The sequence below is a fragment of the Corapipo altera genome, unplaced genomic scaffold (assembly GCF_003945725.1).
Source record: "Corapipo altera isolate COAL_440 unplaced genomic scaffold, ASM394572v1 0, whole genome shotgun sequence".
Lineage (NCBI taxonomy): Eukaryota > Metazoa > Chordata > Aves > Passeriformes > Pipridae > Corapipo > Corapipo altera.
In genome coordinates, this window is record NW_020884872.1 from 58,998,328 (window position 1) to 59,013,586 (window position 15,259).

General features: G+C 40.7%; 1 protein-coding gene across 2 annotated transcripts in view; it reads right to left on the bottom strand.

The window, feature by feature from the left end:
- TNFSF11 (TNF superfamily member 11) overlaps positions 1 to 15,259 on the bottom strand; it is a 79,854-nt gene that overhangs the window by 12,074 nt on the left and 52,521 nt on the right. Inside the window, exons 1-2 of one of the 2 annotated variants that reach the window (XM_027649694.1) lie at positions 12,242 to 12,463; positions 4,234 to 4,401 (exon numbers count right to left, since the gene is read on the bottom strand). In XM_027649694.1, coding sequence (XP_027505495.1) covers positions 4,234 to 4,401; positions 12,242 to 12,463 — 390 coding nt within the window. Of the gene's footprint in view, positions 1 to 4,233; positions 4,402 to 12,241; positions 12,464 to 15,259 lie in introns of those variants that run through there. The other variant, XM_027649703.1, reaches the window with a different exon arrangement.

The window sequence follows — 15,259 nt, forward strand, 5'->3', positions numbered from 1 at the left end:
CCTCTTGAAGCTATACTAGTATGCAATTAGGAATGAAGGTATCATTACATCAAAAAAGGAAATTATAAGCATGAGTTCACCACTAACACATTGAGAAGAGTTGGAGGCTGGCTTATGTTCTCTGACTCTTCTGCGTGCTTGTCACTGGATTAGAAGTGGCAAGACTGTGGCCTGAAAACAGAAATCCTCCATCAGTTCTCTAAGCTCTGGACTAGTGTCAAGTTCTTTACTTGATTCTGGCCAGCCTCATAAAATTTTGATATTCCTTTCTGTTATGTTGCCCAGGTTTCCAAAAGGGAGATGAAACAAATTAACTAGTCCCTAGAAAACAGATATGGAGTTGTGAGTTTCCTCCTGAAGAATAAGTAGTTCAACATTTCTTGATTTTTTATTTCATGTTTCTACAGTTCCAAGGTGCTGATACACAAACTACCTTAGAAAAGCATTTTACCACGTACTTCTTTCTGACCCTGAAGGAAATTTTTCACTGAGTATCTGAAGAAATCCAGATGTCTAAAGATAGTCCTTTAATGGGATTATAAAAAGTCCCCTGGTATTCATACTGCAAGGAATTAAAAGCTATGAATCTTCAAATTTTTGAAGTATCAACTGCATTTTTTAGCACCTGAACGTCTTTAAGCATCTCATACTTAATCACAATGTAGACTCCCATTAAGGAAGCAGAAACAGCTCAACAGAACCTGTGACTAAGAAACTGCTATAAGGGCACAAGAACTACTGACAAAATATTACCAGCGACTTCTCCTAAGGCTGCTGTCCACAGAACTGTGATACCAAGCTGTTTAGTTATTTTTAGCAAAACTGTACAAAAAAGTCACACCACTCTGTTAGTCTTATGATAAGCTACTCTTGTACACCTTTGTGTAATTTGCCCACCGTCAACCATATCAGCTCTGCTGACCTGCTTCCCACATTCCAGCCTCCTTCATACAGTCACTGTTTAAACAACAGACAAGCAGTTAGTCACAAAAATGAAAAACATGTCTTCCCTTCAACCAAAAATTTTAAGATGCCATTAAGAAGCTCTGAAATGTTCACATTTTAAAGCTAAAAATCATGCTTTAAGTGTCTGGAAAGTTGGGAACTAGTCTTTTCCTAATCCACAGCAGGTTGCAGGTTTTACCCTTAGCATCTCAGCATGTTCAAAGCAAAAATAACTCTTGCTATACAAGTTATATCCAATGTTGAGGATGCAGAGACAAGGCTACACTCGAACATATGATATTTGTGAAAGGTTTTTCATCTCCTTTGGCTTTTACAATATCTCAGTATCTACTTTGAGCAGCTATAAGGAGCCTTTTGAGGCCAACAAGAAGTCCTTTGGACATTCATGTGCTTTTTCATCTGTGATCTTAAAGCTTCTTTATGCACTTTTTTCTTTTACTACCCAAGTGCTTTAAGTACAGCTAAGTACCAGGAAGAAGCATCTGATTCTCTTGCCGGAAATTCAGCAATATGAAGAATGTTAATCAGGAAGGAAGTGAAATAGAAAGTACATGAACCAATACTCATCAGACTACAGTCTGGAGACCAGCAACACAACCTCTACCCAAATGAGTAGTCTATTGCTTGTAGAAAAAAAAAGGCATGTAAGATTGTAGGATGGAAACAGTGAAATTTTAATAACTTATAGTAATCACTTGTGAAACCTTTACTTGGTCCATAACTATGTGCACTTTAAATGTCTGCTAAGTATATAGATATCTTTATAAGTGCCGCCCTGGAGGTCTAGCAAAGCACTCTGTTGCCATGTGGGTAGACTAGCTTATGCCTGAACTCCCCAAGCTGCTAGAAGCTGGGAGTATTGCCAAGAAAAGTTACTTATGGATTGACCAAAGATATGTTTGTAGTCCTTTCTACTTCATGCTCATAACAGACTTCATAAGGACTGTGGTTAGTGCATCTGGACTGCCAAAAGGTTTTTAGGGTTGCATGGAAAAAAAATTAAGCAAACAGACAGGCTAAGAAAGTATACTATTTGTCTGTTTGAAAGTTTATATGCAGTATTGAAAATGTGCTTTCTACTTAGTAAGCTGCTACTTAAGTAGAATTTTTATCCTGGAATATGTTAAGGAATTGGTCATTAGATTTTGATTAAAAGAAAAATCTTCAATTATTATTTTTTCAGGAGACAAATATTTCTAGACCTGACCTTGCAGCCCTACTACACTGGCTTTCCTAAGAGCACTTTCGTTTTCTACATCAAACCCTGCTTTAAATTTAAGTACTAGGTCTACAGGTGTGCAAAGAAAATAGATGAGAACCGGTGCAGTAAGCTAGAAGCTGTAACCAAACCATAAACCTCAGCAAAAGTAAGTTGTCTATTTTCATTTCCTGAACAGCTTGATTTGCAAAAGACAATATATTTTAAAAATCACAAAAGATAAATGGTATTTTAAAGTATTCCATTTTAGTCACTGAACATGCTGCCAGTTCAAATAGGGATACTCGTTCTTAAAACACACACAGGTTAAATTCTCCTTCAGGAAAGTGAAGAAAGCACAGACAACAAGAATCCTATTTAAAGTCACATTTGCTGCATTCCCATATACAAAAGACTAGCACAACTGCAAGTAAGCTTTGGCTGCATCTCTGCTCTTCATTGCAGAGGGTGAATGAAAGGCAGAGTTTACAGATCATGATAAAGTATAATTCTGCCTTGACACTGTTACTTTCACTTCTCTGATATACCGAAAAGATGCAAACATAGCCTCAGGCAATCATTTTCCTACCTATTTTTTTCTCTATCATTGATATAAGATGACAAAGCATCTAGAACACTGGTGCAGCTGCTTAATACATTCTGTTACACTCAAAGGAAATTCAGAGTCTACTTTGGCAAAGGAAATTTTATTGTTCTCAAACTAATGGTCAACAGCCAGAAAAGTTATCCCTACTCACTATTTATCCTGGCCACGGACATTGCAGCATTTAACTTCCATCCAGACTGGCAGGATATGCAGCCTCAACTAAAGCCAATGCCTTTGTTGAGTAACCAGCAGCAAATGACCAGAATACAGGGCTTCCCATTGACTTACAGTAACAGGCTCCTTACTCTGTCATGGGAGTCACATGAAAAAGCAGCCAGTACCAGCACACAGCACAGATGTAGGTGCAGCAGGAGGAAAGAACTAATTCCACAGACTTAGCCCTTTGTCTGTCCCTTAAGCTTTTGAAGGAGATGGCTAGCAAAATGGACAAGACATGGGCTCCTATGTTTCTTTGTGTTTTGTTCTCAAAAAGATCTGTCACTCAGGGTTCTCTGTTAAAAGCAAACATTACATTAGCACAATTAAAATGCTATAAATTTAACTCAAGTACAGTTCACACTGAAGTGTATGTGAGTTCAGCTCAAATCTAAAGTAGTACCCTTAATCAAAAACTGCTAGTTTTATGCAGATGTAAAGTAGTAAAGTTGTAATGGACCTGATAAGCCAGGAAAATCAATCCATAGCAGACATTCATCTGTTAAACAGTCCATAATTAAACTCTAAACACCATCATGAACATAAAAAGAGATCAACGGCAGTAACTTCCTCATTAGGGCTGACTTCTTCAGCTGACCACTTTTGTTATTCGTGTTAATCGTAAGACTGCTCAGTTATCGTGCTATGGCAAAGTAGGTCTTCTGCCAGTGTAAGAACAATCTGTATAGAACAGTGAACTGGCAAAGGGAGGAAAAAAAATAGGGAATATTATCCCTCATTGGGGGCTGCAGAAAGAGTAAGAAATGAGCAAACACAAGCAAATGCTATGTTCTTTGTCCTTCAGAGAATATTTTGCTTGCTGATGATCTTGACTTAGGAGAGTCTTGTCAGAAACAGACAGGAAGACTGCTTTGAAAAAAAGTGCGTAACTTGGGTTTTATGTGCATCCAAAGTGTTGGCAAATCTATACAAATATTGCATAAATTACTACCATTCAGGCCCATCCAAAAGTCAGAATGGCTAACCAACTAACTGCAATCAGTTTTCTTAGTAAAACTTCAAGTCTTCCTTTTTTAAAAAAAAATAAGAGAAATAAAACATGTTTGAATACAGAATTGATTAGGCACTACCAGATTCATGAGTAAACACAATACGATCTTGGATGAAACATCAGGTGTTATTTGAACACCAGAAAACAATTTATAGAACTTACATCCGAATATAGATGTTGGAAGAAGTTCAACAGGACTATGAAAAAAAGGAACACAAAGTCTGTGCCACTTACCTTCTGCACAGCCCTTTGGAGAGCCTGTTTCATATTTCTACATGATTCTGGCATTAACTTCATTTCCTGACTTTCAAAGGACGCATCATGTAAATCTGTACTGTCTTGATGACCAAAAAGTGTTCTGACACAGTGTGCATGTTCTTTTGAAATTCTAGTAGGGTCCATCTGAAACAAAAACATAAGCACAACCACAGTGTCAGGGACACTTTTCAACCATCTAAAAGTTTGGCACCTGGCTAAGTTTATTATCTAAATTTTCTTCATAAACAATGAAGAGAGAAGAAGTTCCCAACATTGAGGTTTATTTCATTCAACAAACATGTGAGACAGGATACCCGACTTTCAAAAGTTAAAGATAAACCCCACTCTTACAGTAAAATCAATTATCCTGAATTCAATTTTTCAACCACTCAGAGCAATATCACAGTTATTTTAACAGGAAACAGTCATCCTACCTCTAAGAGCTATTGTTTGTAAAATGGCAAGTAGAGGAACTTGGGGGAAGTATGTACAACACCTAGCGCATCATTTTCAAGAGGAGAAACAGAAGTTTTCTCTGAAAATATATCACTGAAGCTATCAGCCATCTATCACAGAAACTCTTTTGTGGGTGTACTGATTGTGGCTGGGAGAGAGTTAATTTTCTTCACAGTAGCTGGTACAGGGTTGTGTTTTGGATTTGTGCTGAAAACAGTGTTGATACCAGATGTTTTTGTTACTGTTGAGCAGTGCTGACACAGAGTCATGGTCTTTTCTGACTCTCACCATACCCCACCAGTCACTGGACTGGGAGTGCGCATGGAGCTGGGAGTGGACAGTCTGGAACAGCTGACCCCAACTGACCAAACAGCATATAGCATATAAAGCTGGGGTAAGAAGAAAGAAGGGGATGACATTTGGAGTGAGGGCATTTGTCTTCCCAAGTCATCGTTTCGTGTGACGGAGCCCTGCTTTTCTGGAGATGGCTGAACACCTGCCTGTCTACGGGAAGTGGTGAATGGATTCCTTGTTCTGCTTTCCTTGTGTGTGCAGCTTTTGCTTTACCTATTAAACTTTCTTTATCTCCACCCATGAGTTTTCTCACTTATACTCTTCCAGTTCTCTCCCCAGCCCCACCAGGGGAGTTAGCGAGTGGCTGCATGGGGTTTAGCTGCTGGCTAGGATAAAGCCATGACAGTCGTAAGAGGTATTGCTACGTGAAACAGTCACTAAGAAAGCAAAAGTTAGAAAGACCAAGAGGTGATTAAACCACATTCCAAAACACCTTTGCTTCATTGGACCAAGACTGATTAGCTTAGAGTATCTGCAAGACATTTTTAGCAGTCTTTATGACTGAAACAAGTATGCTTTAAAACCCTGAATTCTATCAGTTAGATAAATTGGAAGAATATTACAAGAATTAGGACTGTACCTTGTTTAATTACATAAATACTAGTTAAACCATTTCACCCTCTCTTCGTATACTTCATATCCTTTACAGTCAAGAGATATCAACCACTACCTTTCAGAGATGGCCTAAGACTCTCAACAGTTGTTCTGAAGTTGTACTTATTCGACTTTTACTTCAGGCTTGAAATAGGTTTTATGCCCCTAAACTCTTGTCTAAGTTCTTTAACTGTATCAGCTGGCCTGTTAAAGAACATTTACCTTTCTGATTAGGTGGAAGAAACAATTTTGCCCAAGAATTTCAAAAGGTAATACATTATTTGTAATCCCAATGCAGGAATACCAAGACTTTATGGATAGTGCCTGTCATGTGTTCAGTTTCCTTTAACATTGTGCTGAACAAAACAGAACATCAAAAGGAAGTTTTGCAGAACACAGAGCAGCCACAGTGAATCAAACATGTTATATCACTTGTTCACAGGAACATAAATTTGACTCCCTAACCCCAAAAAATAACCAAGTCAAAAAGCATAAGGTTAGGATTACAGAGCTGAATTGAAGTCTATGCCAGCCAGGCAGCCATCCAACAGGCACATACAGCAGAGAAACATTTGTTGCACAGACAGCAGCACCAAATGCTGCCATTCTTCTGCTGAAGTCTCCAGATGGAAGGTGTTTGCCTCATTCATTCAGACCAATGCCAGCCCCTGTGACCTCGTTTATCTGTCCTAGTCACCCCTGCAGCTTTGGAATGAAACAGGTCATAAAAGGTTCACCTGAAGATCAGAATATACCACGGCTTTGAGCAAAGGGGTAGCAATAAGTTACAGAATGGCTTAGAGGCAGTAACATCCTCCTGTCATGGCCTGACACAGCTAAGCTCAAAAGAAAATCTGTGTACAGCCATTGCAGCTCTATGAATTAAGTGCTAAAAACTACACTAATACCTTCTGAAGTCAGCTAGTGCAGTGCAGATTCATTAACTGCTTAAGCAGATCTAAACCAGCACCTCTGTGCTCTCACCACCTTCACCACAGATTTTAATTCCTGAATTTCAGTCTCCTCTTCTAAATTAATAAACAGGGATGAAATTTTGCTGACCTAATTTCCTGAAATATTAGCACCTCAAAAACAACTCGCTCCAGGTGTCAGACAAGCATCAGAGCCAGTACAGGGATAGGTATAGGAATGAAATAGCAGGAAGGCAGTACTAGCTTTAAACAACTGTAACACTGCAACCTAAAAGCATCTCTCACAGTATGTTCCACTAGTATTCAGAACTCAGAAAATCAACTGTAAACTAAAATAAATAAATAAATAAGAAGCACAAAATGTTTATCAATAGCTGCTAGAAGGTAGTTAATGCAGAATGACTTGGGTTGGAAGATACCTTTGGAGTCCAGTCTCCTGCTTGAAGCAGGATCAACTTGTAATTTAGGTCAGGTGGGTTAAGGCCTTGCCTAGACAAGCTTTGGGGAATTTCCATCAATGGAGACTTTCAACCTCTCTGGGCAAACTATCCTAAAACTTCACCACTTCTAGTGTGTAAAAAACCCTGGGTTTGATGCCTTGCTACAGTTCTCCTTGCTGCAATTTATGATTGTGCCTCTTGTTTTTGCTGAGCACTTCTGAAGAGCCTGTCTTTAGGCAGCTAAAAACAGTGATTAGCTTCCCTCACTTTAGTCCATTCTTTGTTAGGTTCAAAGAATACAGTTCTCCATTCTTTTATATATCACGGTCCCTACCTATCACTGTGGTCTTCTGCTGGACTCTTTCTAGTTTGTTGATATGCCTCTGATATGGTACTGAGAGACTCAAAATAGGACCCATTATTTCAGATGTAACCTCTCATGTTGGCATTGTTAGAGACCTGAGGGAATTAGGGTCCCCACCCAGATCTGGGCACCTGAGTCTTTTCCCCTCCACACAGATCACAGGATAGAAGATAGAAAGCTACAGAAAATAACTGCCAATAGATACTAATTTTTATCAGTAATTCTACTAGTCAGACTACTGTCCCAGTTTTGGATTTATGAAAACATGCAAAGCACAAAAGCAGACAAGAAAACTAGGTTTTACAGCCTAAACATCATGCCATTTGTAAAGGCCTGATCATCTACCATGACAAATCATGCCACCATAGACTTATAGCTATCACCCACCAACAGTCACATCAAATGTGTCACACAACACTGTGCCAGAATAGTAATGGCAGATTGTACAGAGTCACTTGCTCAGATTATAGTTTATCTGCTGAAGGCCTAAGACAGAAAGCAAAGCCAGCATCTCTGCACCGAGAGGTAAAAGACTGAAAGCTCAATGGAAACACTGTAACTGACATCTTCAGCAATTTAGAGCTGTGCAGCCCATCCTGACAAAAAGTACAAGTCTCTAGAGATTTACTGTTTGATAAACTGAAACTCTGATCTTGGGACTAACCTATCTGTTGCCCTTAACTTTTTCAAAGAATACACAGTCTTCACCTTATTTAAGTACGAAAATTAACTCTCTTGTCTGAAAAGGCATTCTCAGAAATTCTGCGTCTTGTATCTTTACTAAGAATGTGTTCTGAACTGCCATGGCAGCAAACAAGCATTACCAAGCACTGAGATCAAAATTGTGGGCACAAAGTGATGCGCAGAAAAACTTTCAAGGACATGTTTTGAGAAGAACTTCTAAAGAACAAGAAAATGATTATGAAATACCAGAATGATCTACAGGAAGCACTTTGCTAACTTGCAGGGCAGAGACCTTCAGCATAAAGTCCTAAAGATCTAATACTTGGAAGAAACATCCAGATGAAAACAAAAATAATGGAAAAAGCTTTATAACACGTGAAGTACCCTAAATGCCCTAGAGGAATTAAACTATTTAAAGAGAGGAGTGTCTAGATTATTTTTTTCTATCCATTGTGTCTGACCTTGAAGTCAGACCAGACTGTTCATTGCCACTTGATTTTCATCACCTCTCATAATTCTAGTTGCATTTCTGTACTCGTTTCACCTGATTCAGGGCAGATAAAATGAACTCCAGCACAGTGGGTGAGGTCAAATGAAATTACAGAATTAAGAACCAGTTTTCTTCCATAAAAAGATTCAGTCTGGCTTTAAAAGATACAATACATACCAGCCACCTTTACTATTCAATTTTGCATCAATTATGTGATGTTACAATATCACACTAAACACTTATTCCTTTAACATTTATACCTGTAGTTATTTTCAAAACTTAAGCCACTTTCCAGACTATCAAATATCCCTTTGCACTCCATGATCTTTCTTAAGCACCAAAAGGGTGTTCCTCTAGGCTTCCAAAAAAAATGCTAATAATCACAATCAGGCTGTTTTTTCTGTTAGCCACTGCTCTGTAATGCTCGCAGAACTTGAAGTCTTGAAAGGTAATTGTCTAAAAACACACAGAATGCAATCAGAATGAAATGACAAAAAAATCTGACTTCTAGCCTTTTTTTAAATGGGAAAAATGTATACTCTTGGAGTTCTATGTTTAACTATGGGAGTTAAACACTCAGCCCCCACATTTAAATTTGAGAACTTCTAGTTTGTTCCACTGCCCTCCAGTTCAGTCAGCGTTAGACGAAATTCCTACTTTTATGATATAAATGCACTAAGAAAATGGGTCAGAAATAAAAGCTTAAAAGCTAATCCTTTGGAGATATACTTCAGCATTTACCAGCGGAAGTTAAATAAAACACTTTGCTCTCTTACCTTGTGCTGTGCATGAGTCTCTATTGAGCGATGATTTCCAGCTGCTCTGAGTATTTAACTAAATTTTCATGGCATTTTTATAGATAATGAGCAAATATTCCTCATAAAGTATAAGCAAAATAAATGCTCCAGACCAATAAAATCTGATATTGTTTAATTTCTTGGATTCAGTACACTGCACAGGATGGACCAAAAAGCAAAGTCAGAACATCCTAATGTTTTTACATTTCAGAACACTACTATGACAATATGGGTAAAATTCAATTTTTTGCTTTTTTTCTTTCTTTTTCAACATACCAGCTCATTGTCTCACTAGCATTGCACTGCATTGTTTCTTGTCCACAAACATGTGTTTACCCGTGAAAACTTAGTGTCAGTCTTCATTATGTGTCTTATGAAATTCCAAACACTCAAACCACAAAATAAACAAAACTAAGGAAAAACCAAAACCTCAACTATTGTCTCAGCTTATACTGTGTCATGATCCAGCCCAAATGATTTTATGCAAATACAGACAAAATGTGTATGGTAAAACTGAGTCAGAGTTTATTCAGACTCTTAGGTAGGGTTTTAGAGAGCTCACAAAATGTATAATTTCTTAATATCAGCCTAAACAGTCAAATCTTTTTAATTCACATTTGGCTAATTCACCAATCAAACTATTCAAATCTTTTGATGTACAGCTTCTACTACTAACTTCTCATCATTTTAACAAAATAAACCAAAAAATTTAAGTTCTCTTATTAAAGCACAAATTCAGATAGCTGAAATTTGCATCAAAAAGGCCAAATTGAGATAGCTTAATTCAACCAAACATGACAGAAATCTTTTCAAAAGAAAGAGGTCCAATCATGTCCAGTATAAATAAAACAATCTCTAAGAGTGTGAAATCAGAATTACATTTTGCGGGGCCTACTATATTTTTTCATCTATCTTATTTCATAATTAGAAATGGTGAACAACTATGGATTATTATATCTTATTATTGTGAATCACGTACTTACTTCAAAGGTATACCTATTAATCTATTTTCTCCATTACAAAGTTTTCAGGCAACAACTTCAGTCAAGCCTACACTGAGCTAGATCACCTCTTTTAGATGTTTTGGAAATTCAAGTTTACAAAGGACTCTATTCAACAGTATTACTCCAAATCTGCAGGAACAAGAAACCAGCAAGAGAATTAAGCTGCCAAATGCAGAATCATTGCTGGATGATGCAATTTTTTAAATCAAGGAAGCAGAAGAAAAATATTCCTTTTTAGCCTTTGTTAGGCACATGTGAAGCACTGGCATGCATTTATCAAAAAGAGTCCTTAATAAGGGCCTTAATAACTTTGATTAGTTGTTTAGATTGCAATGGCTCTCTAGGACACTAATCAATGTACAGCTGTGCATCTCTGAACTATGTTTTGACAAGAATGTCTTTTCAAGTTCATGAACATCTGAAGTGAAAAACACTCCCTGTCAGAAGTTGAAGTACGCATTTATTTATTTAACTGTGAAGCAAACAAACAGCTTTAAGATTTTACAATGAGTCCCAGAAATTAAATGTCACTCTTCTGAAGTATACAGGTTATGATTAACTAAGTACTGCATTGCTGTTCCATTTTATTTTTGTAAAAATGGAAAACACAAAGCCATTGTTGATGAGAAAATAAGAAATGGTTTGCCTAATAAATGATCAGCAGTGCTACTGTATATTTGATAGTCATTTATCTGTTTAAGTGGTGCAACATTTGTTTTCAGAGTGCACTTTGTTAAGAAATCCAGCCTGCTACATCAAGATCAAGCACCTCTACCTAGAAAGTAAACTGAAAGAAACAGGTTTCCACTCTCTGCTGACTTCAAATGAAAAGTACTCGCAACAGAAGTGCCACTTCCATGAAGGCAGCAAGACCCACACTAACAGAACTAATTAGCATCCAACAATAAAGCCAAGCAGAAATCTAACACCTAGCCCCGAGAAGTAACTAGCTGGCAGCTCCCCACTTCCTCTGAAAGGGCTCAGCCTTGCGGGTAAGAGATGCAGCAGCGAGAGAATCCAGGCAGCCGAGCTATTTCCAAGAAGCAGGCTCCTCTTCTCTCTGAAACCCTAACCGCTCATCACCTTATCTCCCCCCACAGCGAGACCTCCCCGTGCTCCCTTCTGCACGCATCGCTGCCTCTTCTGAAGCATCCCCCGTCGGGCTTGCGGCCTGGCAGGTGAGGGGCAGCTCTCCCCCAGATTCCCAGAATCCCAGAAAAAGCTCCTGAGCTGCAGCGGGCAGCTCTGGCCGATACCCGCGAGAGCACTGATCCCGTTCCTCTGCGGTGCCCCTCTGCAGCCTGAGAGACAAACCATCCCAAAGAGGTGTTGCGTGGTGACCTTTTCTTTCTTTAAAGACACTTCTCCTACTGATGAAACATTCATGGCAGCCAAAGACCTCAAACTTGTCAAACTCCTCTCCAGTGGAAAAGTCGAATCATTAAAAACCAAAGCCCTGTAAGACTTCAAGTGAAGGATCAATATTAAGCTGTTTCCCGAGTCGGGCACCCCTCATATCCGCTGAGAATCCCTGTACCCCAACATGCATCCGCAACCCACAGCACTATCTAGAACACCTCGGGCTGAGCATCTTCAGTGACCAGGGGACACCACAGGCGGGGCAGGGCACTGGCAATCCCTCAGCCCGACCTCCCTCAAAGCTGGACCAATTTCAGAAGCAGATAAATATGTTCTCCGAGTTTGTTTGTTTGTTTGTTTAATTAACCGCTTCAATCGCACAGACACGAGGGCCTTCCCCTCTTCTGAAAGGTGCGAGGCGGTCGCACTTCCCACGGCGCGAAGCGCCCGCGCCGGCCCCCGCACCCTCTCCTGCCGCCGCCCGTGGGCGCCGGCGGAGGCGCCGCTTACCTGAGCTCGGAAGTAGAGGAAGAGGGCGACGCTGCAGACCACCTGCCCTAACCCCAGGAGGACGAGGGCGGCCAGGAGGGAGCGGGAGGCGGGCGGCGGGTGCGGGTGTGCCGGCAGCGGCGGCGGCGGCGGCGGTGGCGGGGCGCTCTCGTGGGCGGCGCCGCTGCCCAGCTCCTCCGAGCCGCGCAAGTACTTGGTGTAGTCTCGGCTGGCGCGCCGCATGGCAGCTCCGCTCCGCTCCGACGGCTCCACAGACGACTTCACGGAGTTCCCCAGGGCCGGCAAACAACCCCACAAAACCGGCCAGGCACCTCTTATAAACTAGGCGGCCAATCAGCCCCGGGCGGCGCGCCCCTGCCGCCCTCCTCCTGCTCCCGCCCGCCGTCGCCACACACATCACCGCCGCCCCCTCCTCGCCTCCCCTCCCCAAGCACCGACCGGCCCCTGCCGGCCCGGGTCGGGCCGGGTCTGTCCCGCCCCTGCCCTTGGAGTCCCTGCCCCCCCCCGCCGGGCAGGTCGCCTGGCGGTCGCGGTCGGCGCTGCTCCTCCCCTCCTCCATGAATGAGCAGCGCTGGCAGACCTGCCTCCGCCGGCTCCTGCCCCTTCCTCACCCTTTCCCCGCTCAGGTTTGCACCGCACCCAGGCAGCGCCGTCAGCTGAGGCCTCTCTGAGCCCCTAGTTGCATTTGGAAGGTCCTTTTCCCTCTAAATTCCCAGGTACCTGGAATCAGCATGCACCTCGAGTGAGTCCCATCAGTCATCCCCTGGCCCCTTTGCCCTCAGGGCCTGTCAACTCCTCCCTGTCTTGCTCTCTCCTCACTCAGGCCAGGCTAAAATGAGCGCAAAAGGTGTTGACTTGCACTGTCCAAAAGAGGCACCTCTAGTTCACAGTTTTGTAAAAGGAATGGGGTAAAGAAACAGCAGAGGTGTGCTGGCACGTGGCTGCTCGTGAAACCAGCTCATCTCCCCACATGCAGCTGGTCTGCTACAGATGCGTTTCTGAACCCTTGGTTAGGAACATCTTACAGCACTTCCCATGTCTCAGCTTGCGTTCCATACCAAAACCTCTTTTTCATAAAGCCACGCTACAGTTTGTAGGCACGTTCTTTCTTATGGTCCTCTGGGGGTTCCATTTAAGCCAAGTGTCACCTTCGTATACTTACTCATTTAAAGTTTGCCTATTCCTAGTCCTTCCTGCCTCCAAGTAGGCTTTCCTCTGTCTGGACTTTGACTCATCAGTTTATCTACACTTTGGGATTTACTATCTCTTTGATAGGTAGAGTTTATGTGCCTGACAAGTTCACTTTGTGGAAAACATTCTCTTAATTCCTATGAAAGTGCTTATTGCAATGGCACTGCAGGTGTATTAGGTCTGCAGCCCTGTAAAATTCAGTAGGGAGGTGGTCCAGACACAAAAGCAAGTGAGTTGAAGTATGGCTAAATCTTTAAAGAACACAGGAGAATGACACAGATCTATCTTGTAGGTCATCTGTCTGTAGAAAAAGGTCTAATTTTATTCTGGATACATAACAGAATATCCTGTTTAGATCTGCCTAATCTAAGAAGATGATAAACTTTACCTCTCAAAGAGTTTGGCTGAACCAGACAAAATTATGTGCTCCAACAAATTAAAGGAAACTAAAACTCACCAAACCACCATGCAACAAATTACTATCAAAACAAGCTGATATCATTTAGCACTGGACCCAAATAGTGCAATGGCAATTCCTTCGCCAACAATGAGACATCTGAGAAATGATGATGGCAGCACCTGCATACCAGCATCACCCACCAGGAAGTCATGGAGAAATACCCCAACCTTGAATAGCTCCCCATATATCTTCTTTCTCAATGCTTACTTTTATGCTCGGAAACATTGGGAGCATTGTGGTCTGTAGTCCAATTAGAGGAATTGTTCCTGTAAGTGTGTCTCAACTTTTCTGAAAACAAAATGAAGGTAAAATAGCCACCATCACCTCTAAAATAACCATGAAAATAATCTCACATTATAATGAGTTGGGCATTCCTAAATCAATTTTACATTGGCCTACAATAACAATTCTTTCAGAAATAATTTTTTGGAAGATACAACTGGGGTTTTTAAGAGTCTACATAGTTTTTGAAATCCAGTCATCAATTAGTTATTAAACAAGTGATAAAGGAGAAGTTAGGATAATATCAGTGATGCTAGCAGATGATTTTTTTATGCTTTTATATGAGAAGGAACTCAAAAAAGACATCTGCTCTTTTCACCATAGAGTTTATATTTCTTCCTAATGAAGAAGGAAAAAATTGTGTTAACTTCTACCACCTTAAGGTACTCTTTTAGATTCTTGCAGAAGGAAACCAAAGGAGACTTTCACTGAAGAGCTATGAGGATCTACAGACACCATCTTTAAATATTTTGTGAAAACAACTTTCTCCAGACAAACATGCTTCCTCCACGATCACTGCTTCATAAACTATCTTCTTACTGGCACCATCTTTAGTATTACCATTCAATGCTGCACCAGGGAAGCATTATGCCTGACCCAATGCCTGAGTGATATCAGCCTTCTAACTGGTGTCTTATATATGCCAATCTATTGATATTTAATAATTTAATAGTCAAGCCCACCTATTTCATCTTCATCCACAACAATTTCATTCTCACAAAATTACAGAAGCAACTAGGTACTTGTATCCAAGCGCCAGGATATCAGGCTCTTCAGGAAACACCTCTAGTACAAGATTAGCCTTCCCACCAAACCAACATGGGTTCCTAGGATACACTAAGGTACATAAATAACATCTGTACTGAAAACTTTGATTCCTTTATTGATTTCTACCACAAATTCAGCAACCAGAATTGTCCAGCAAACTCTCTCTGGAAAACTTACATCAGCATCAACTTTCTAGACACCAAGGTCAACACAAAAAATAGCAACTGTCAAACTACCATATGCAGAAAATCCACAGACCAACACATCTCCTTCCACAAACCATCAGCTATCCAAAACACACTAGAAAAACTGATATA